At 55.1% G+C, this 23918-nt stretch overlaps 1 protein-coding gene across 2 annotated transcripts; it reads right to left on the reverse strand.

The window, feature by feature from the left end:
- Nucleotides 1-398: 398 nt before the first annotated feature.
- LZTS3 (leucine zipper tumor suppressor family member 3) lies at nt 399-22811 on the reverse strand. 2 transcript variants are annotated; one of them, XM_032185952.1, is made up of 4 exons: nt 22651-22811; nt 5558-6046; nt 3317-4078; nt 399-1364 (listed from the first exon to the last, which is right to left on the reverse strand). In XM_032185952.1, exons 2-4 carry the CDS (start codon nt 6005-6007, stop codon nt 651-653), a joined length of 1926 nt encoding a protein of 641 aa, XP_032041843.1. In that variant the 5' UTR covers nt 6008-6046; nt 22651-22811; the 3' UTR covers nt 399-650. The 2 variants fall into 2 exon arrangements, with proteins under 2 accessions (XP_032041843.1, XP_032041842.1); XM_032185951.1 differs by having other exon boundaries at nt 3317-4147.
- Nucleotides 22812-23918: the final 1107 nt, after the last annotated feature.

A 23918-nucleotide genomic window follows, 5' to 3' on the forward strand; every position in this document is an offset into this window, starting at 1 on the left:
TTTCACTGAAATCAGGGGCCAGTCTCCTCCTGACTTCACGAAGACCATTGTCTAGACGAGATACTTGACGCGGAACAGTGAGTTTGCTCAGGAGCCCGAGAGCTTTGCTCCGTTAGCCAATGTGGCTAAAATTGCCCTGAAAAAAAACAAACAAACAAACAAAAAAACACAACAACCTGCCACTTTGAACTGTTTTGCTGCATATAAAATGCTTCGAAAACCAAAGGAACCAAACGCAGCCCTCCAAAACAACCGACCAATTTTGCGAATTGCAGGAGAGGGGATGGCAGCCTCTAGCGAAGTAACAGTCACGGCAGATTACGAAAGAGCCAACTGACCCTCACCAGCTGTACTAGGAAAAAAAAAAAAAAAACAACAAACAAACAAAAAAACCCAAACCAAACGAAAGATGTCGCATTATCGATCGAAAACCAACGCACATCCACAGTTAGTTTACCTACAGAGCACGGAAGAACAGAGGAAGGGTGAGGGAGCTCGGCGTGGGCAGACTCACGCCGCTCCGACGGTATCGCGCTATCCTTCGGAAGATCACTGGCTTGAGTAGGTAGTACATGCACAGCAGTTAAAAAAAAAAAAAAAAAATAAAATAAAATAAAATAACAAAACCTGGGCATCGTCTCGGTCCCACCTCAGATTTCGGTGGACTCTATTCGCTCGAGTCTGGAGGGAGTCCACGGTTTTTTCTCCTCGGTGTGCGGGGGGCTGGTGGCCTTCGTGTTCATCTCGTTCACCTTGTGCTCCAGGAGCTGGTTCTTCTGGTACATCTCCACGTAGTTGAGCTGCAGCTGCTTCTGGTACTTGATGACCTTCTCCTTCTCTTCCTGCCACGTGCGCCGCTCCTCCTCGAAGTCCAGCACCTGCTGCTCCCGCTGCTGCCGCTCCAGCTTCAGCTCCGTCTGCAGCCTCTCCACCTCCTTCCGCAGCGCGCCCACGCTGTCCTCGCTCTGCCTCTGCATTTTGGCTTCGTCGCTCTCGCAGGCCAGGGGGTCCCGCAGCTTCTCTGCCAGCTCCCCTCCGAAAGACCCCGCCGGAGGTCCCATGCTGGCAAGCGTCCGCTTGAGTCCGGAGACCTCCATCTCACAGTGGTTCAGTTTTTCCCTCAGCACCTGCACCTCGCTCATCTTGCGCTGCAGCTCGCTCTCGCAGATCTCCAGGTTGACGCTCTTGGAGCTGTAGGAGTCCTTCAGGGTGAGGATCTGCTCCTCTTTCTCCCGCAGGAAGTTCTTGCCTTCCTTGAGCTGCGTCCGCAGCCCCACGATCTCGTTCAGCTTCTGGGAGACGTCTGCCTGGGAATCCTTCAGCTGCTGCTTGAGCAGGGAGATCTCCCCCGCCTTCTGGCACACCTGCGGGGAGAAAAGCCGTGAGGGAAAAGGAAAGCAGCGAGGAGCCACCGCCCCCTGCACGGCCTCGTGTTGGCAAGAGGCTCAGGTAGCAGAGAGGACAGCCAGCAACTGCTCCAACACCAAGCTCCAGCCCTCACCGGGACCCAAACCAAAGTCCTAGAGGTTGGCCCTATGTTTGTGGGGGAGATTTGGCTCTCGGGGACCTGGTGCCGTTCCCAGAGGGAGCTAACCAAAGAGCTGGGGTGAGTGCTGGTGTTTCTCTCCCTTCATTCATCATCCTCACCTAACCACAAGCCACAGGAGTCCTGGGTAAACGCCCCGTGGAAATACCCTTGCTGCAGCGTGTAAATGCGTTGTGGAGGTGGCACAGTTCACTATGACGCTCCCCTAGTTCTGCTTAGTCCACCAAACGTGGACTGAGATGTTGGAAGGGAACTCTAAAAACGCATCGTAGTGCATAACGTTGAGCAAAACCTTGAAACTCAGCAATCAGGATGGCCCAGTGCCCACCACGAGCAGCTGAAGAGCCAGGAGAGGTACCTACAAGCACCAGCACCGGCTCTCCTGGAGCTCCCGGAGCTAAATGAGCTCCCACATCCCTGCCAGCACTTGTCTGCAGCAGATGCAGAACGACATCGTGCTGCTTGGGCTGTAATTACAGCCACGTCGTTAATGCCTAGCTGAAAAGCTGCACAAGCCCAACCGTGGATTTACTCAAAGTGCTCTCCGCGGGCTGGCTTCTCCCAAAAGGCAGAGAAACGCACGATGAGGAACGGCTTGGGAAAGACTCAATTGTCAGATTAAAACGCTTAAATTTAGGTCTGTATGTGTGTGTTTTGCAGATCTGGGCAACACAGTCTGCAGAGCACGGGGAGCAGCTCAGCCAAGTTTAGGCGTCTACAGATTTTAGGGGTCTTGATCCACCAGCTGAATCCTGCCTCCTTATAATAAATAATCAAAAGCCCATTTTTGGTTTTATCAGTGTAAAATCAGGGAATTTTCCAGACCCAACTTGTGGGAAGGCACAAAAAAGACCTGGGCAGAGCAGCTGGCCAGCAGAGGGGCAATGCACCCCGCTTTCTCCAGGAGGCAACTCGCCGAGATTTTACAGCAAGCCTCTAATAAGCTCAGCCAAACATCTGCAAATAGCACGTTTCAGAGCCTAATTAATCCCAGTTTCATTGATTTTCCATCAGGATTAGCAGAATAGGGGCTTCTTGATTCGAGAGCTACTTTTCGCCCGTGCAGTCTTAATAAATTTAAAGTTTCTAGCCAGTCTGTGGAAGGATTAAAATTCTTCACATGATCAAGCTGAAAAAAAAAACATGTTAGCACTGGCTATACAAACACAGTTTGATAAAAAACGTTCTAAAAATAGAAACAGAAGAAAAAAAAAATAGGCGAGACCTAGAAAGAGGAATTTGCCTTTCAGCCTTTTGAGGGAGATAAACTTATTAGCAACTGAAAACAGCGCGTTACAATGGAAAGCATGAGGTAAACTTGGCTATCGGTATCACTCTTAGCTCACTTGCTTTATATCTTAAGTAAGAAAAAAAAAATAAATCAAATATTTGAAAAGCGGTTTCAAGGTTTGCCCAAACGCAGACGTTAGAAGAATTTAATTAAAATAGGCTTAGACCCAATTTGGAGAGGCACAAAGAGCTGCACGGGGAGACCTGCATTCACTGAAATTGCGTTGGGATGTCCCACGTGGAAGTGACCTGGCCGTGAAGCCTAATTATTAACCAGCACAGGATGTGCACGCACCAAAAATACTCAGTTTAATTGAAAACCACAGGTTTGGAGCTCAGACAAACGTAGAGGTGACCGAAGTGTCGTGTTTTCTCTAGGCCACCGACCCACAGCCTTCGTCTGTGGGGTGCATTTGGGGCAAATGGAGGTGTTTTGGGTCATCAGAGCCCTCCAAGAAAACCTCTCCCAGGTCCACTTACCTCCCACTTGGTCTCCTCAATCTTTGGGAGAAACTCAGCCTGCTCCTTCTTGAAAGCCACAAATTTCTTCTCCAGCTCCTCGCGCTGTTGGAGGAGCTGCCCCATGTCGTCCTGGAGTTTTTTTTTCTCCTGCTGCAGCTTGAAGATCTGGAGCTGCAAGGCCTGCTGAGCCCGCTGCGCCTTTTTGGAGACCTGCTGCAGTTTGTTGGCGTAGTTTTGCCTCAGGTCCTCCATCTCCCTCTCCCAGATCTTCTGCTTCTCCTCGAACACCTGGAAGATGGCTGCCTCGCTCTTGTCCAAGTTCCTCCTCATCTGCAGGACCTCCTGCTCCTTCTCCCACAGCCGGTCTTCCAGGTCTTGGATGATATCGTCCGTGGAAGGCGAGTGGAAAGGCATCGTTTCGTTGAGATGGTTCAGTCTGTTGAACGAGGAGGTGCTCTTGCTCGACGAGCGCCCGCTGTCTGAGGTAGATATCCCGTTGTATCCCACGATGGTCTTGTCCACGTAGGTGGTGCCGATGCGGTTGATGTGGCTGGTCGAGGCGCTCATCGGGCCCACGTGCTGGCTGTAGCCCGTCCCGTAGGTGGGCAGGCTGGTTAACGAGTTACGGCCCGAATCCGAAAGGCCTCCCACTTGGTTTGTAGTCCTGTTAAGGCCGGGCTTGTCGAGTCCACTTTTGGGGGCGGACGGGCTATTGCTGTTGGCGTGGTTCAAGCTCTTTCTGTTCTCTGTTACCCCGTTGCTCTGCGGCGGGCAGAGGTTCTGCATGGAATGGAAGTTTTTAGGGACTACGGGTTTAAAGGCTGAGGGTCTAACTAAGGGCTCATTGCTCTGCAAAAGGAAAAAGGACCACGCATCAAAGACAGCAGGAACTTCGGTAACGACAGACAAAAAAGACATCAGCACAGGCTGGGCTGCTGGAGCATTTCCAGCCAGCTCCATATTCCTCAGCCTTAATACCCCCAGGGCTATTTGGGATTTAACACAGGGGACCCGTGAGTTAACTTGTAGGTTAACACTTTATTTTCCCTTGCCCCAGTTGGAAAAAAATAAAGAAATCTTGACGTGCCCCAAATCTGCATGATTTTTCCTAGAATACTGTGTGGACAGGAGTAGGGAGCCGTGGCCACAGCCATTGCCGGGCAAGTAACACGCTGAGGCTGCTCTTTATTTCAAATTTGGTGTTTCCAGCAGCCAGACACAGTGCTGGGGGAGAATCAGCTGTGGCTGCAAAGGATTTAGAGAGGATTTTAAAACCTCTGAAGTCTTGCACATTCCTCTCCCCATGAATGCGCCTACCGAAACAAAATTGACCTCAATAGGGGACTGAGCGTCCCCAGCTGGGGGAGTGGGCATCGGGTGAAAATAAACCTTGTATTAGCAGAGATCTGTTGAAAACGCCTTCCAGGAGAAACAGCGGGAATGAATCCTGGTCAACAGGCAAGGCTGGAGACCAAAAATCGAGACGGACTACGGGGGCCACCGGGTTAATGGCCCAGGAGACAGGGCCACCAAACGCTGCAGAAATAATACTGCTGCTGGCAGCCTCCCCTGGGCACGAATTATGGGGTTTGCTGGAGCAGAGCAGCAGCTGCATCAACCATCGTGGGCTTTGGGGCTCCTCCAGGCCTGGGTGTTTGCTCCCCCAAGCCGATACGAGCCGTGAGGGCTGCGCTTGGGTGGGTGACAACGTTTACGGGGGTAGTTTGCAACCTTGTCAGATCGCCCCTCACCAGGGGGAGTTGGGGCTTGAAAATTCTCTCGAGTGACACCTTTTTGTGGCAGTGGGCTGTAACATAAACACAAAAAAATGTTTTTTTTTTATGGACAAAAACATTTATGTTTTGTCCATAAATGGCCCAAAACATAAAAGCGTGACTCAGATGCTGGGCCTACCGAAACCAGAGCCAATTCCAGCTCTCTCCCCATCAACAGGAGAGGTAGGCACAGCATTTTGGGGAGGTTGGATGACTTCAACGCAGCCTGAGATGAACTGGAAGCATCGCTTTGAAAGACTTAGACGAGCTGGAAGCATGAAAGACTCATCACCATGCTCTTGCCTTCCTCAAGAGCCACCGTCCCCCACGAAAGAAACCATGATATTATCTGCCAATAAACATTAAAATATCCGCACGGTAAGACTTGCAGGGTGTCAGGCTGACACCACAGCCCGACCTTCCTCACCAACGCTTTTCGAGACGTGCCAGGTCCACCCGGCTGCTCCGGGGGGGAGCTTCTCACCTGCTCCAGCTTGCCGGAGATTGGCAATATCTTTGGTGGGTTGCCGGGCTCTCGGTACTGGGGAGGAGGCGGCAAGTTCTTCTCGTTGTTGGCGGCCACGTTCCCGCAGATGTCCACCTTCACCTTCTCGCTCTTACGCAGGTCGCCGTTGATGTAGAGGGCGTTGGAGACCTTCTCTGACTTGTACGCCTTCTCCTCGCCCGAGTAGCGGTTGGAGAGCTCCCGGCCGGGGTACCCGTTGCGGGAGCTTTCCGCCGGCCGCCCGCCGCTCTGCGTGCGGGTCCCCACGCTCTTCATGGCAAACTCCTGCTCGTTGGCCACCCCGCTGCCCACGCTGCCCATGGTGCTTCGTGAGAAGGGCTGGGACGGCCGGGGAGAGAAACTGTGCAAATTCTCCGGGCTGGGGTGCGTCGGGTCACTGAGGATGGGCAGTGCCTCTAGCGTGGCCATGGCAGCGCAGCGGTGAGGTGGAGGCACAGGTCAGTGGCACTGGGGGAAAAAAAAAAAGAAGTAAAGAGCTAGTAAAGGTGCAAAAGGTGCCTTTTAACCCTCTGAAGTAAGTCTCGGGGCAAGGGAAAGAGCAGATGTTGGGGTGTCCTCCTCTCCGGGACCCACATCCCGCTCGTGGCGGCGCAAAAAAGCTGCTCTTACGCCTCAACCGAGGGTTGGTGCTTTCAGGGGAGGGGTTGTGGGGGTTAGAGCCAGCCCAGCTCTGCACCCGCCTGTTTGCAACTTATTTCTGTCATTTTTTCCAAGATTTGAATGACTTGGTAAGGCAGGTGTCCAGCCAGGGTCCATCTGTAGGCCCAGACACCGTTGCTCCCTCCAGTGGGGATGGTTCAGCAGGGCTCAACCAACACATTTGCCATTTCTCCCCGCCCCGTGGAGCTGCACAGCTCCCTTTTAAACAAAATATTCTCCTCCAGGTGCCATTCTAAGCTTTCTTGCAAAGATTTATTCCCCTACTGCGTTTTACTCTTTTATTCTAACTAGGCCGTGCCTTGCGCTGGCCAAAACTAGAACATGGGAAGTGGGGAACGTGCAGGCAGTGGTTATAATGCCTGGTTTTCACCTGGTCCTAACCACAGATTTCCTTTCCTCTTCCACTGGGACCAGTCCTCACGTGACTGGGGGCTCTCCCCAGCTCCATCGCGGCCTCAAACCCCAGTCCTGTGACTTCAGTCCTGGCTTTATAGGGGACCAAGCGCTGTGAACCCCTGAAACATCTGTGTTTGGGGGAAATTCCCCGAGTACCGGTGGTTGCACTGGGGCTGAACTCATTAACAACGGGCTGAACTCATTAACAGCGGGCTGAACTCATTAACAACGGCCGTGGTCAAGGTCCACAGCTACCGGTGCAGAGGCAAGGTACAATTCATCACTTCCCACACAAATCAGGCCCCTTCTTGAAATCCATTCTGAAAGTTACAGAAAAATACAACAAAAACCAATAGGTTTTCCCAAAACGGCAGAGGTGGGATGATCCCATAAGACAAAAAGTTGTGGGGAAGCTGCTCGGCGTTGAGCTGAGCTGGAGCAGAGCGTGGGGATCATGCAGGAGGTGAAGGTGTCCCTGGGATTTCCCTTCCTTCTTCCCCTCTGATGTGTTATCTCATGAGGTTTTTCTTTTAAAAAAAAAGGTTAAAACAGGGTTTTTTAAACAAAACTCCCCTTTTCCAGTGCCCTGATCTTGTAGAGCTCTGCCCCGTCCCAAATCTGGCCTGAGCATCCTGGGGCTGGTCTCACGATGCAGGATCCAAACTGCTCCACAGGGATAAAATCTGAAAATGGACCTTTTTTTTTTTTTTTTTTTGGCTTTTTTTTTTTTCTTTCCCCTTTTAGCTGGAAACCATCCAAGAAAATAGTCTGAAAACGTTGGCTATTAGCTCGTGTTTACTGTAAACCCAGGATCTGATAAGCTGAGCATACGGACAGGCATTCCAAATATGTTTTCAAGGAGATTCCAGAAGTGCCAACAGATCCCTGGCAGTTCAGCTCCGTTTGCCAAAAAGGGATGTGTTTTTTTTGGGGGGGAGCAACAGCAACTCCCACTTTAGTTTTTCTTAGCCAGTTTTTGCCCTCCTCATCCCTTAGGTGAGCTGTGAAATCGGGTTTTGAGCGAGGCCGAGGTGAGGAATACCAACAAGGCTTCTGGATGAGGAACCCGAGCCCCATCCATGTCTCCTGGTGGCCCCGTGCCCAATTCCTCCTCCTTTGGGCACTCAGGGCTGTTCTCCCTGCCCTTATATTTGCCCTGATATCCCTGCACCTGTAACATCACATTTTTGGCCGGGGACGTAGCTCTTCTGAGGCTGCATGAGCAAATTAAAGCTGGAGCATCGGTGTCTGCTTTTTGGCAGGGCTGGAGCCCGTCTCCTGTGGCCTCCTGAGCTGTTTTTTTTTTTTTTTTTGTTATTTTTTCCTTTGCAAAAAGGTTTGACTTTCACCTGCCCCCCAGGGAGAAACAGAAACTGAGCTCCCTTAACCCGGTTAGCTCCGTGCGCCCCAGATCTCCTCGGCACGGAGCAGGGAGGCAAAGCGGTTTGGTGTTTCCAGCATTTCACCCCTTAACCCCCTTTTTTAGGTGAAGAAGTGAAGAGAAATCCCCTCCGAGCGCGGCTGGGAATGGATGAGACCCCCGAGGCGAGAAGTGGGGAGGTGTGGAGAGGCCCCAGACGGACAGAAAGCCAAAGGGAGCTCTGGGTTTGGAAGCACGCCGCCATCCTCTGCCCCTTGCAAGTGTTTTATCCTTCCCGGTGTCACATCCCACCCGCAGCAGGCGTTGGAGGCACCAGGGCCACTCGTGCCCTCGCCCAGCTCTGCCCTTCCCCCTGCTCCTCGAAGCTGAACCGAAGCAAGGGACTTTCTGCAGGCACAAAGGAGGTTGAAGGGAACCCTTCCAGCACAAACGCTGATCTAATTTCCCATTTCCGAGCATTTGTGCGCTCACAAAAGCTGAAAAAGGCTTGGTTTTCTCTTTGTCTCTGCCTGGCTCGAGGCAGAGCAGCCTTCCTGGTAGGCACCTGCACGAAAAGCACGTGGCTGGAGGGGGGCACGCAGCTCCCCGACCTTCTCCGCCTCGCACCACCTCCTCGTGCCACCCTTTAATGCAGGAAATTTTGGGGGAGATTTCCTTTTCCTTGCCTGCGGTGGGCGAACCCTCCGTGGCTGCCTCTTACCAAGTTTTTTTGTGGCTTTCTGGGGACTTTTTCCATAAATACAGCCAGCTGGGGAGCAGCTCCCGCGCCGGCACGCTTGGCTTTATCCAAGGGAGCCATCAAACGCCTCCCAGTACGCCCAGAGGAAAAAAATGCCTGTGGATAAGCAGCTGAATGGTTAACTCAGCCTCGGTTATGAAGGCCTGGCTCCCTTCCTGCCCCAGCGGGTTAATTGTTAACACTCTGGTCACAAAGGCCTTCGGGACACATACCTAGGCACCGTGCCACGCCGGGGGGGGAATCAATCCACAGAAACGGGGTGCTTTGGGTTGGAAGGGACCTCAAAACCCACCTAATTTCCCCCCTGGCATGGGCAGGGCCCTCTCCCCGACCCCAAACTGGCCGAGGGCACCTCCAGAAGCGTGGCTGCAGGCGGCAGGGGCACCTCTGCTCCCCTCCGACCTCGGCATCCCTTTTTCTCCCTCGTCCTTCTCACGTTGCCTTGGTGGCCGCCAGTTTTTCTTCCAGCACCGCAGGAGAAGAGGGTCCTGCTGGACACGGACCTGCCTGCAGAAGCTTTTTCCATGCCCAGAGGCCAGACAACGCCAGGAAAACACCTTCCCAAGGATGCCGAGCTCCCTTTTTCCCCGCTCGAGGTGTGGATAGGATTTGGTTTGGGATTCCTTTGGGTTCGGGAGAAGGGAAGGTGGCATCACCTTCATCCTGGCAGCTGGGAGCACCAGGGGTCTGCGCAGGGACCCGCAGCATCCCCTGAGCTCCTGGCCCCGATTTAAAGCCCTCAGCCCCCTCGGGATGGGCAATTTAGGAGCTGTGAGGCCCTGCTCTGCCTTCCCGTCCTGCCCAGACACGGGGTCGGGGCAGGCAGGTCACCGTGTTCGGGGGCTGAGCTTTCTGGAGTCCCCCTGGAAATAAAAGCGAGCGGCTCAGAAGCATTTCCTTTCCCTTTTCCGCCTGCTAATGAGATAATTACGGCCTTTTGTATTCTGGGAAACTACTTTCTCATTACAGGGGGCCTCATCAGCTCCTTACATAATAAGCCTGCTACAAAGGAGCCCAGATGAAAAGACCCAGGCGGGGTGGGAGCTTCCAAAATCCCCATCTGGACCTGAGGGGCAGAGCGGGTGGCAGCGCTCCCCCGGGATGTCCCCACAGGTCCCACCAGCGAGGACACGGTGGGTACCAAGCGTCCTGTCCCCTGTCCCACTCCCTGTCCCTGTTCTCTGTCCCCCAGCTGCTCAAGGGACACGTTGGGTGCCCAAATGTCCCGTCCCGTGTCCCTGTTCCCTGCCCAAGGGACACTTGGGGTGCCAAAATGTCCCATCCCATGTCCCATGTCCCAGTTCCCTGCAGCCAAACCTACCCGAGGGACACTTTGGGTGCCAAAATGTCCCACCCCATGTCCCACATCCCTGTTCTCTCTCTCCCAGCTACCCAAGGGACATGTTGGGTGCCAAAATGTCCCACCCCATGTCCCTGTTCCCTGTCCAAGGGACACACTGGGTACCAAAATGTCCCATCCCATGTCCCACGTCCCAATTCCCTGTCCCCCCAGCTACCCAAGGGACACTTTGGGTGCCAAAATGTCCCACCCCATGTCCTACATCCCGGTTCCCTGTCCCCCAGCTGCCCAAGGCACCCCGTACACCAACCAGTCACCACCGCATGCCAACCCCACCACCTCCCTTCCTCAATAAAGGCCCCATTGTTTTGCCCCGACAAAGCCCGAGCAGTGCAGCCTGCTCCACCTTCCCCCTCGCTATCAGTTTTCCTCCCTGGGGCTGTCTCGGGGCTGCTCGTGCTGGCCCCATTTGCACCCAGGGGCTTTACTCTGCCCCTAGGGCACAGCCAAATCTATAGGGAGAAGAGATCCGACAGCGGGTATGGGGTGGCTGTCCCCAATGGGACACCCCCTGCATCTCCCTGAGCATCCCTGGGCTCCTTGTGGTGTCCTGAGCACGATTTAGGGGGGGAAAGGACCATGGGGAAAGGCTGCGAACCAGCCCCGTGCCGCCTGGATCCCATTGCCCACGCCGTGATTTATAATTAACTCACCCAAAGGAATTTCAAGGGCGTGGAGCAATTCCTGCCCGCAGGACGTGCCCCGGTCTCCCCACCGTGCTTCCTGCTGGTACCCCAAATCTTTGGGATTTGGGGCCGCTGGTATCCTTTAAATTATGGGGAGAGAGGTGCTGGTGCTGGTGGATGCCAGCTGGATCCGGGAGGTGCTTATAGGGGGAGAAAATAACCCCATTTCCCACCCCACACCAACACAGCTCGGGGACAAAGCACCTGCAGCCAGTCCCAGTGCCCCAAAAGACCCTGAGCTGCTGCGAGAGGGGGACAGAGAAGGAAAGAAGCCCCCCAAAAATCCCCCCAAACCCCTTGGGGGTTACCTGGAGAGCCTGGGGCTCCGTCCTCCTGCGCTCCCCGTCCTGCTGCGGGCTCCCTGCCCATCATCCACCTGCTCGGGGCCCCGGGCAAAACTCCCAAATCCTACCTGGTGTAAACAACCCCGGCCGCACTTTGCTCTGCCTGATTGGCCTCCGGCAGCCCGTGCCGTGCCTTAACTCTTTCTTTCCGTCTTTGCAGCGAGAGGCTGGCACTGAGGGAGGGCCCCGCAGCTCTCCCAGCACCTCAGCATACCCCACGGAAAGGTGCCTGGGGTGCAAATAGGGCCTTGCTGCACCATTTAGGGCGCTGGTCCCAGTTCTGCCGGCTGCTGGGGGCTCTGGAGGGGTGCCCGCTGGCTCTGCCGACTGATTTCGGAGGCTTTCTCGTCCTGGGGCTGATGCTTTCCTGCTGCGTGGATGAAATGAGACCGCCGCAGGGAGAGGTTCCAGCCTGGGAGCGTTGAAACAGCCTCAGCTTTTTGAGATTCGGGTTAATTCAGGTTTTAAATCTCACCGAAACGCACGAGGGAGGCAGAGTCTGGCACCCAGAGAGGCTGCGTTTTCTCCCCAAACTCTCTGATAAAGTCACGCACGAATTAAAAATAATAATAATTAGAAAAGCTTTATGCTGGGATGTGATCCCTGCAGCCCATTGCACATCCCGCAGAGGCAATGGAAGGGGCAGCCCTGTGGCAGGGGGCACGAAGCACTCCCGCTGCCCACCAGTCACTGATTTTGGCAGATTCTGCCTGCTTTCAGCCCATTTCGGGCACACAATTTCCACAAGCTCCCTGCAGGCCGATGGGGGAGCAAATTAGACCGAACCAGATCCCCACAGAGGCTCGAGCTCTTAATTTCGCCCTTTGACTCCCAAGGATTCCCAAGGAGCGCAGGCTCCTTCAGGCAGCACTAGAGGAGGCTCCCAGCAGCAGGATGCACGGCGTGCACCTCGGAAAGAAATGTAGGGACAGAGTACAGGCAGCCCTGGGGATCCCTAGCCATTTTTTTCTCTTCTGCAGAAAAATTCTCCTGTTTGAGAATTATTTCTGTGTAAATTCTGTCCCTTTTTCCTTTCCTTTCCTTTCCTTTCCTTTCCTTTCCTTTCCTTTCCTTTCCTTTCCTTTCCTTTCCTTTCCTTTCCTTTCCTTTCCTTTCCTTTCCTTTCCTTTCCTTTCCTTTCCTTTCCTTTCCTTTCCTTTCCTTTCCTTTCCTTTCCCAACACTCTCTCCTTCCCTTGAAAACAATAAAAATCACTTTTCAGAAAGAAAAGTTCTGCTCCCCCCCTTTCTTTTCAATGCCTTCTTCCTCTCGAGGCAAAGAAAAACAAACTCTACTACCACCCCAAGGCTTTGTTCCCCGGATCCTTTGTTTTCGCTTTCCTTTTTCTCGCACAAGCGGCTTGCTCGGAGCAGCTCCCCCGGCGGGGTGATCTCACTCCCTCTGGAGTCATTTCAAGATCTCAAAGCACTCCGAGGTCCCCAGCTGCAGAAGTGGTTGAGGGTTTTCTGCTGACCAGAGTGGGAGCAAAACGTCAGCAGCAGCGAGGTCTGGAGGAACGTCACTGACCCAGGATTTTTCCCCTGGGCTCAGCAGAGAGCATCGATGTGCTCGGGCACGTGGCAAGGCAGAAATGAGAAAATGAGTCTCCTCCATCAGACTCATTTCCAAATTTTCAAAGCCCTGAGGAGCAGAAAGGAAACCACACATCCTAAATGAAGGTCTCCAGGCTCTGGCACACGCTTTCAGCTCGTGTCTTCAAGCCTTGGTGGACAATGTCAAGGTCAAGTGGGTATAGGGATGATGACAGCCCTGCTGCAGCTGTGGAGCGGGGCTGGAGACCTCCCGAGCTTTCCAAGTAGCATCACTGCAGCTTAAATCCAGCTTCCCACCTCAGCTGGCACCCGACTGCACTTGTGAGAGGCTGATGTCCAACAGGTTGCACTCTGGAAGAAGATCTCGTGCAGTAACTCCAGTCCTCAGGGTGAGTTACAGCCGGGCTGCAGCTTGGTGGACACCTCGATGTGCCTCGGTGCAAGCCTTCCTTGAATCTGTGGCCTTTCTTTGCAGCTCTTCCCCTCTATTTATTGCATGGGCGTTGAGCATCCAAGGACGTCCCTTTGTTTCTGGAGAGATGCTGCTTCATCCAATTTTTGTGGGTGTCTCGCAGGGACCACAGGAATTGGAGCCATGTGGGCAGAGTGTTACTGGCAGGGGAATAAGGCTGTGCCATGCCAGAAAGTGCAGCCTTAATGGTAAAAAAAATAAAAATAAATGATACAATCACCACTACTGCAATCTGCTTAACCTGGGCCAAAGCCCTTGGGCTGGATTCCTAGGAAAACAATGTCCTGTGAACGCCCAGTGTTTATTTGCACTACTAGAGACCGGCGAAAGCCCTGTCTGCACCTGCAAGTTCACCTGCCCCGCTGCGAGGACTTGTTCCTGCTCCTTCAGGTGAATAAATTGAGGCCGTGCGAGGCTCCCCCATACCCACACAGAGGCGTGGATGGGAGAGGGCCTTCTCCAAGCCACCGCCAAGGACCGGTGGGGGGTCACTGCAGAGCTGGGTGGATGCCATTTGTTACAAGGGGGACATTTTCCATCTCCAACCCACGCCAACATCTGCCCGCTCAGCTGGAGGCAACGTGAACAAGCCAAAAGACTCTGGTGCCTGTCATCCAGAGAGAAGGTTTCCTCTCCTGCCCGAAGCAGCCCTGCTGGTATAAGCTGTCTCTTCCTGAGAGGGCTGTGCTGGATCAAGACAGAGCAGAAAAACCTTCAGCAGTGCTGGCAAGCCCCAGCTCGGTGCATAGCTCGGGTTTTCCTGTAAATCAGAGGAGGCTTCTGCATCTCCAGCTGTGGGAGATGAAAGCCGTGATGCTCCGGCGTGGTGGCTTGGCCACGCTATGTATATGTAGGTCAGGCCTGAGCCGCATGGGGGGAGCACGTGGTGCTCCATAAAAGCTTGTCCTGGCCATATGGCACCCCCATCCCGTGCCTGCTCATCGTAACTGCTCGCAGGCCAGAAGAAACGCACATCAAATGGCCACCTTCCTCCCTGCAGCTCCTGGAAGAAAAGACCAGCGGGGTTTTTTGTTCACCAGCCCTTCAAAAAACACACATCTCTGGTAGGGAAAGGAGAGCCTGATCCTCTCACAGGATGCTCGAACCACATAAAAGCTGGCCAAGATCCTTGTCTTAAACTTAGGAGCTGAAAAGAAGTGTGCAGGCAAGCAATGCTGTCCTTCACGCCTCGGCTGAGCAACCGGGACTGCCCAGGAGTGGCAATGGTGACAAGGTCTCCGCCAAGCAGTAGTCAATCTGCCTGCAGAAAATGGGGTTTTGTCGGGTTTTCCAGCTAATTTGGAGACCTGAGAAGCTTATTTAAGCACCCAGCCTCAAGTGGTTATCCAACAGAAAGGAAACAAACCTCCTAAAGGCTGCCCAGGCCCGTTCTCAATCCCAAAGCAGCAGGTCAGGCCTGGTAAAAATTAATGGGAGCAAAATAAATTGCTAAATCTCCACTACCTAAGGTCACTAACGTGCTGTTTCTGTCCATGTTGGGATTTGGGGATTCGGTCCAGCCCCCTTGGCTCAGTGTGGAAGGCTTTTTTGGCCTCACAAATGAGATTAGGGCAAAATCATCACCAGGTACAAATTGCGTGTATTTATGGTGCCTGGCCCACCCACTCCATCCTTGTCCGGTTGCTTCATCCCCATCCTACTAAAGCTCTTTGGACACGAGTTGGGGGCTGCTCGGCTTTGGCAGGAGGAGAAGCAAGAGGTCCTGGTGAAAGGAGCTCCTGTCAGGGCCATGGGGCCGGGCCTGGGCGCCATGTCACCTCACCGAGCCTCCCTGTGTCCGCCCCGAGGCCCACAAAGAGGGATTTGGCTGAGGGAGGACGAGTAGGAGCTAAAATGCCACCTAAACCCATGACTGAAGGCCCTGCAGGAGTCAGTTTGTGGTTAATAAATGACAACAAACACCGCCCCCCCACTGGCTTCCCCGTGGCTGGCTTCTTTGTCTTCAGAGCACCGTGGCTATTCCTTGCCCTACAGAAAAATTCCCCTGCAGTGGCTGGCACCGGACCGTGACTGGAAACAAGTTTCCCCAGTGGGGACCAGTGGTTTTGTCTCCCCTCCCTGCCCCGGCTGCCAGCTCTCATTTCTTTTCCTTAAGCCTGTCTGTGGCCAATTTCCCCATCCGGGCTCCCTGCGCCCTGCCCTGCCTCCATTTCTTGGCCCCAAAAGGGCCTGGGTGCCCGGTGTCCTGCCTCCAGGATGTTTAGCAAGCTTTCCTCCAGAATATTTGCAGTCGAGGTGGGGTTTGCTGGTGGTTCGGGAGGCTGCTTCCCCTTTGAGGTATGTTGGTGGTAGAGGAAGGCCGTGTCCTGGAGGCACCCGTGTCCCTGCTGCCACAGGAGAAAGGCGGTGGGACGGAGGCGTTTTGAAGAAATAAAGCATGAAAAAAAAAGCACAAAAGCACAGGCAAAAATCACTCTGGCCTGAAAGCATTTTTGGCTGGAGACGTGTGGTCCTGTCACTACAATCCGAAAGCATTTTTGGCTGGAGACCCGCGGTCATGCAGCGCTTCTGCCTTGTCCGAAGTGACTTTGTGGGCCACCTGGGAGACCTTCAAGCCACCTTCGATCACAACCTTGGCATCCCTGTGGGTTCCTGGGGCTGCTGCCATCCCAGGGAGGCTCTGGCAGGCTCCCCTCTGCTGGTGCTCCTCCACGGCACGCTGGTGGAGCAGATGGTGGCCCTGTGTCTGCTGACGTCCAAACCACGGGAGATGCCAGGGCTGGGGGAGACCTGGCTTTGACGTGAGCCCTTCCAGGCGGGCAGGTGGTCGGGGAGCTTCTCCCAGCCCCAATGGAGCCAGCACGGCCGGCACAGAGCCACCAGCTCCTTCTGCTCCTTCCCCAACAGGCGTGGGGACACCAGGAGCCAGCTTTCTATCCAAATGCCCTTTTTTTTCTAACTGCTTGCCCTATTGACCTCACCCCTTGCCTGCTGGATAATCCATAGAGACTTTTAGGTGAAAAAAAAAAAAAAGAAGGTGTTGAGGAGAAAGCAGGGGACGGGCCAGAGAGGGAAGATTTCCATAACTGCATAATAACAGCAGATTACATAAGGGCATCTTGCGTCATCTGTGGTTGGCATCTCCGGAGAAGTAATTACATCTGCACCACACGTCTACAGAAAATATTATCACATTAGCTTCCAAATCCTATAATTAGCTCGCACAAGATATGTGCCAGGGGTTTTATCACTTCATATACATTGGCTGTAGAGCTAGACACAGCTATATGGGTTCTTTTTTTTTTTAAACCATCTGGGAAAGAATTTGGAGTTTCGTCTGGCACCTGACCCGAGTCCCCATGAAAAGAGAGGCTCTGAGGCTTTGAAGCGCTGCGTGAGGAGTGTCATCCTCGTGAACGGGGTGGTGAAATGCTTTAACCACCTCCCTCGGTGCCTGCCAGGCTGCTGGGGACCTGGCGGGATGGGAGGCGACGCCAGGGCCTGGTTTTCAGTCCTTCAAATGCTCTTTGATTTCCACCTCTGTGCTGCAGACCTCGGGAAGCCATTTTTCGCTCGCTAAGTAAATGACCTGATTTGCAGGGAGGTGTTGCTCTCGTGGGTTGCTGAGCTCTCTGTCTCATTAAACAAACCCTTTTGCTTGCCCGGCTTTGGACTTCAGAACCGGCTCCGGGCTTTGAACACTTCTCCCTTCCCTCCACGTCGGCTGCAAAAGGAAAACGGGGCTTTGAAAGAGCTACAGAGGTTGCAAATGACTTGGTTTGATGGAGGCCTTTTCATGCTCTGTCTCTTGCTCGTGCAGCAGTTGGGTGCGAAGCAGCCAGGAACGGCACAGGACAGGGCTACCCCTTGCTGGGACCGGCAGCACGAAGGACACGGCAGCAAGTTTTGGGGCAGGGAAGGAGGAACAAGTGAGGCACAGGCCAGCTGCAGCTCTGATTTCCTCCCCATTTTTCATTTGCTCAAAAATGCACCAAGAGTACCAGAAAGTACCATCAAGTCGGATGCAAACACAACAAATTTTACACAAATCTCCCCAAAGAGGCTCCTCCAGCATCACGGTGCATCCCTCTAACCCCGGGTTGTTCCCAACACCATCCTTGGATGGAGACAAATCCACCGCTGGGGCTGGGGCTGGGGCTGCTCCCTTCCAATTCTGCAATTTGCCACCTGGAAGACGCAGAGACCTGGGCGACGGCCCTGTTCCTGCACCTACAGGGAGAAAAACCAGCCCGCCTCGCCCTCGTGCCCTGTCCCTGCTCACGTTTCTTTTTCTCTTTGCTCGCTCATTTAGTTACAGCCCTGAGAAAATGCTTCGGATGACTTTACAAGAGCGGGGGTGAATTAACCCTGCAGATAACCCTGAAAGCAAACAGCCCTTGGGATGCCCCACCATGGGCTGCTGGGGCACTGCCTCCAACCCCTGCCCCTGGGGGATCATCGGAAAAGGGAGAAAGCGGGGAATGATGCCCCAGACCCCAAGCACTGGTCATATATCGCCCTCCTCCTGAGGCATTTGTGGCTCAGCTTTTATTGTGATGCCTCAGATGTGAATATAAGATGGGAAACTCCTGCAAAACACGCTCCAGAGGAGTCTGGCACGTGTCAGGAGCTCGCACATCCTATATTCGGGGCGGAATCCATCCCCTATTAATTTGTCTGGGCTGCGAGCAGACGACAGCAATCCCACGCCGCTCGTCTCACCTGTGCTGCTGCCAGCGGGAGCAAACCCCAGCTGTACTTTCAGCAGCTTTCCTCTGTAGGTTTTTAACTGAATCCGCGCTGACAAATCACTCGGGGAGGCTTTACAAGAGCGCTGCTGGCTCTGGGGCACCGCTTCAGACGGCTCGCAGTCGGGAGGAGGACAGGCAGAAGTCCATCCCTGCCTCCTTTTTGGGGTGGGAAGGAGAAGCCCGCAGCCAAAAATTATCAGAAGCCAGGTAAAGGAAGAAATCAGAGGGAAAAAAAGGGAAGAAAACCCTTCCCGTGCTGTGGTAGCCTGGGGAACTCCCTGCCATGGGATGCAGCTGATGCTCAGCGGGTACCACGGTCTGAAGGGATGCTTGACAAGGTCATGGGACAGAAATCCCTTGAAAGCCGGTGCAAAATGCACAGAGGTCACATTTGGGAGAGTATTTGGGGAATATCTCACAGGCTGTACAACAGGCCCTGTTCTTATATCCCTCCCCACTTATTCTTTGTGCTGAATTTCCCTGCTGTTCATCCCCAAAACACCAAGTGCCCCTGCCATGTCTCAGGAAAGTAAAAAGAGAGGAGAAGGATATGAAAAAAAACACACAAATAATCATGATCCACAGGTTCACCTGTGCATAATATCAGAACTATCACAATAAAAATATGAATAACCCCTAATATTTTGCTGAAGTGAAATAAATCATTTTAAATCAGGGCTCGAAAGCCCTGGAGGAGCTCCCCACGACTTGCAGAGTTGGAACTGACCCCGTCCCATCCTGCCCATTGATTCCCACCACGAGACGTCCCCTCTCCGGCACCTGGATCCCCCTGTTCCTAACCCAATCTGCACCAAACCAGGGCCAGGGGTTAAAGGAAGAGAGGTTCATTTGGGGAGCCACTTCCATCCCTCCCCTCCTCCAGAACAGCCTTTTGTCTCTGCCTTTAGTCTCCTTCTTGCATTAGAAAGGCTTAATAGGGTTTGAATGGGTTCAAAGGTGGCACTGAATGCCTCTTGGGATGGGGAAAGGAGGGAATTTCATCCTGCCCTACCATGCAAGCCCTCGGAGGGGAATCGTGTTACAATTACGGCCCCAAATCTGAGCTTTCAGCAGCACGGGCAGGGTCAAAGGGTCTCCAAGACCCCCCAATCACTCCTGGCAGCTCCTGGCAGTGAATTTTGCAAGGGAATCGTGCCGGGGCTGCCCCTTCCTACCTCCTGCACCCCTGCAGGGTCCCCCCTGCCCAAGCAGAAGCCCAAGGAGAAGGACCTGGGGAATTAATGCTGATTGCTGCCACCAGTTAATTAGCCCGCGAGATCGATCGGAACCAAGTTAGGTGTCAGGAGCGATTAGGAAAGCTTGGCGTGGCGGAGGAAAGCTGTGAAAAAGCTGGGGAAAAGGAGTCCTGGAAGTAAAAGGGGAAGAGGCAGAGGGTGGTGGAGGCAGGGACACGGTGCCGGGAGGTGCACGAGGTGCTGGGGTTTTATTTTTTTTTTTAATTTTTATTTAAATGGTTATTGAAGAGCTACTTCAGGCTCCTGAGAGGGTGAAAAGGGGGAAAAAAAAGCCCTGGGTGTCCCTGGAGAGCAGCAGCAGGGGTTGGCCACAGGTGAGATGAGTTTGCCCGGGCTCTGCTGGAAGACAGAAGTCTTCCTGATGTTTTTTTAGGGATGGTTTCATCCTCTCCCTTCCGTCCTGTCCCCTCTGAACCACCCCAAGGAGCCAGCAGCCAGCCCAGCTGCTGGAACTGAGGGCAGAGCTGCCTCTGTGCCTACTTTTGGGGCTGTTCCCATCCCACAGTGCCCCCCACCCTCACCTTTTTGGGGTATCCCCGCTCCTCCAGGCCCTGCTGATGGCAAACAGGAGGAGCTGGACCCCACCGCTCCCCAGACACGTCCCTGTCCCCGTCCCCCTGCCGTTCCTTGCACCACATTTCTCCTGGCTCAGCTCATCCCCATCGCTGCCGGCGCTGGGCTTCCAGAGGAAAAGACGTCTTTGGGCCAGATACCAGCGGATTTGGTTAATTCGTCACCCGCAGACGCACGTCTATTTATTTAAAAGCGCCTCTTGTTATGTTACTTGGCAACTCCCGAGCCCGTGTGTTGCTCCAGCTGATAAATATTGGTGAGGCCGTGTGTGTGCGCGGAGCAGCGCGTGTTTTAAGGCGAGCAGCTCGCTTCCAGGCTGCCTGCGAAGCAAAAAAGGGGCTCCCGGACACCCGCGAGGACCCGGAGAGGTGCAGGAACCGTCTGGGATGCTACAGGGCATCAGGAAAGACAGGTCAGAAAGCTAGCAGGGAGATCCGTGGGGAGGAAAAAGTCCAGCTCAGGTCATTAAATAACCCCCCGGACTGCCAACTGGTGGAAATTGGGAGAGGTTTTTTCTTCGCCCAGGTTGGAGGTGTGATTTCCACGCCAGCCTTCCCGGGTCCGTGGGCACAAAGCGCCCCAGCAAGGCTCCAGCTGCTGTCCCGTTATCCTCCCCCCCAAAAAAAACTCTTTTCCAAAGTAGAACCCAAAATATTTCCATCCCCAGTGGCTGCTGCGGAGCTCGGTGCACGTGTGGGAGAAGGACGGAGAGCGCGGCCGCTAAAAAAAGACTTTTTGCAACAAAAGCAGTGAGGTTTGGGGTGCACGGTTGTGATTTTCAGCGGGGATCGCCACGGTCCCACCTGGTTTCTGTGTCCTGGGGGGCACTTTGCTCCCTGTTATAAGGGCAATTATTTTCCTGCACCCACCTGGCCCCAAAACCGAGCTCCCGGCCCCTCTCCCACCTCCCCAGCCTCATGGGGGGACCCGGAGGAGCCCCCGGGGCCGGGACACCTCGGTTCCTGGGCGCGTGCCTCCATTTCCCTTTCAGATCCCTCAAATAATAACCGTGTTTTGCCAGCTCCTGTGACAAGAATGACTAATGGGGAAAGATCTGCCGAGAAAGGGGAAAAAAAGAAATCTCCTCTTTTTTCACCCTTTCTTTGCCGGATCCTCTCCGAGAGCCCTGGGCAGGGCTGGGATTTCCCTGCGGCGATCCTACAGCTTCCCAGCCTCGAGGCAGCTCCAGGGGCACCCCCTTCACACCGAAACCTCCCCGTCGGGACAGGGCTCCCTCCAGGAACTTTCCACGACCCGATTTATCTGGATTCCTGCCTGCTTTTTTGGGAAAACCACCCTCTCCACCTGCCCTTTGGCGAGGCAGGAGATGCCCGCACCACGGTGAGGCTGCAGCCCCCGGGGACATCATCGGGGACATCATCGGGCTCTCCAACACTTCCCAACCTCCCCCCTTTTTGGGATTTGGGGTCGTGGGGTTGCTCCTTAGGCCACCAGCCCGGTGACCCAGCAAATATTAGCTCGAGGACGGGGGGGGGGGATCCCTGCACGTGGAGCACGTGTGGCCCTCGTGATGCTTTTTAACCACCCACCCGAGCCCCGTGGAGCCAGCGGGGGGAATTTTGGATCCCCAAATTTCCCCCCATCCCCTCCGTCCCCGCAAAGCCAGCACGAGGGGCACGGGGAGGATGGCAGCACGGCGTCCCCACGACTTCTCCCAGCCTGGTCTTTTCCTGAGCTTGTAAGGGAAATAAATTCCCCAGGCGGGCTGAGCTCCTGCTATATTTAGCGGCCGCTCCAGCCCGCACACAAACAAACCACGGGGAGGGCAGCGGGTGACAGAAGGGTCCCCAAATCCTAGCCAGGGTCCTGCGCCCTATTTTAATGCCGGTGGCACCCCGGAGGAACCCCGCTGCTGGAGCAATCCGGGTTTTATCTGTTTTATCCCCCCCTTTCCTTTCCCCAGCTGCCCCCTTGCAGGGAAAGGATGCTCAGCGGGCTCCCGAGCATCCCGACCCCACAGCAGGGGACCAGGGTCTTGGAGGGGGGGGCCACCAGCAGCCACAGGTCCCCCTATTTGCACCCAGCAGCTTATGGGGGTGTTGGCAAAGGGGTCTCTGCGCCCCCCCCCTATTTCCACAAGCGCACCCAAATGGGGCTCGGCGCTGCAGCGGGGTTGTAGGGCAGGGATGCAACCCTTTATTTTTGGGGTGGGGGGGTTTTGAAAACACCCCCATAGGGGTGAGGTGCCAGGTGGGTGCCCCCCCAGCCTCGTCCCCCCCCCCCTGCTGCTGCTCGGAGCCACCCAGCTCCGAGGCCGATGACATAATTCCCAGCAACTGCTCCATCCAGCCATCCAGCCATCCATCCCATATTCCCCCCCCCCCCAAAACATCAAACCCACCCCCTCCCCACCTCCCCCCTTCCCCTCCATCACCCCAAAACGAAGCCCTAAAAAAAGGATTTTTGGGGGGGTTGGGGTCTCAAAGCAAAGGGTTGGGAAGTGGGGGGGGGGCACACACCCACCCAACACACGCCCGACCCGATGATGCTGCCGGGCACTGGCGAGCGGGTTCGTACCCAAATCCCCCCTCCCCCAAAAAAAAAAAAATAAATAAAAAACACCAAAAACACACAATTTGCCCATTTCAGGCTCTATTTTTGGGTGCTGTCATCCCCAAGCGGGCCCCGCCGGGGCCAGATCCAGGCAGCTGTGCCCCCCCCCCCAGCCTCTCTCCCCCCCCCCAACCCCTCTCGCAGCCCCCCAAAAAAAAAACAAAAACCCCAAAACCCCCAAATCACAGCCATTTGGGTTGACCCCCTTTTTCCCCTCCCCTCCCCTTTTTTACCCCCAAAGAACCACTTGGGGTTGGGGGTGGGGGGCGAACAGGGAACCCCCCCTCCTCCTTCCCCCATCCACCACCCCCCAGTATATCCCAGTAACCCCCCCTTGAGCCTTACTGGTGGCGGGGATGCCGGCTGGGAAGCGGCCGGGCGGCGCCGGGGGGGGGTCCCTGGTGGTGTCCCCAGCCTGGCCGTCGTTGGGGGGGGGGTCTCACCTCATTTTGTCGCCTGTCGCCTGCCACGTTTCTCTCCACCCCCCCCCCTTTTCTTGCGGTAAAAACGGCGGCCGGCCCCGACCCCACCCCCTGTCAAAGCGGCAGCCTAACAGCGAGGGGGGGGGGGGAAGGCAGAGAGGGAGGGAGGGAGGGAGGGAGGCCGGAGCCTTCCCTTTAACTCTTCCCTCGCCGCCCCCCCCCCCCCCAAAAAAAAAAAAAATCGGTCCCTGGAAGCGTGGGCCCCCCCCCCCCCAAGGGAGCTGCATCCAAACCCCAGGGGACCTGCATCCCCCCTAAGGCACCAGCATCCCCCCCCCAAGGCACCTTCATCCCCCCCTAAGGCAACTTCATCCCCCCCCCAAAGTACCTTCGTGCCCCCCCAAGGCCCCTCATCCCCCTCCAAGGCACCAGCATCCCACCCCAAGGCACCTTTAACCCCCGCCCAGGGGACCTACATCCCCCCCCAAGGCACCTTCATCCCCCCGAAGGCACCTTCATCCCCCCCCAAAGTACCTTTATGGCCCCCAAGGCACTTTGATCCCCCCCAAGGGACATGGATCCCCCCCAAGGAAGCAGCATTCCCCCCCCCCAAGGCACTTTCATCCCCCCTCAAGGCACTTTCATCCCCCCTCAAGGCACCTTCATTCCCCCCAAGGGATATGAATCCCGCCCCAAGGCATCTTCATCCCACCCTAAAGCTCCAACATCCCCCCCAAGGCACCTTTGTGCCCCCCAAGGCACCTTCATCCCCCCCCAATAAGTCACCTTCATCCCCCCCAAGGGACATGGATCCCCCCAAGGCATCTGCATCCCCCCCAAGGCTCCAACATCCCCTCCAAGGGACCTTTACCCCCCCCAAGGCACCTTCACCCCCCCCCCAAGACACTTTCACCCGCCCAAGGCACCCCAGCCCTGTGGGGTGCCCCCCCCAAATATCCCTTGGTAGAGGAGGGTGGCGGGTGAGGCCCTGCATGGGGCACTGGGCCCAGTATCAACCCCTCAGAGAGCACTGGGAAGAGTGGGGGGAGCCCCAAATCCCCCCCCCCACCAGGTGCTGCAGGGCCTGGGGGGGTTATTTGGGGCAGAGGGGGCTCAGGGGTGCTTTCGGGCCCTGCTTCTCCCCTCATCCCCTTCCATGGCCTATGGGGTGGGGAGAAGCCGGAGCTGCCG

Source organism: Aythya fuligula, chromosome 4 (genome assembly GCF_009819795.1).
Source record: "Aythya fuligula isolate bAytFul2 chromosome 4, bAytFul2.pri, whole genome shotgun sequence".
In the NCBI taxonomy this organism is placed as follows: Eukaryota; Metazoa; Chordata; class Aves; order Anseriformes; family Anatidae; genus Aythya; species Aythya fuligula.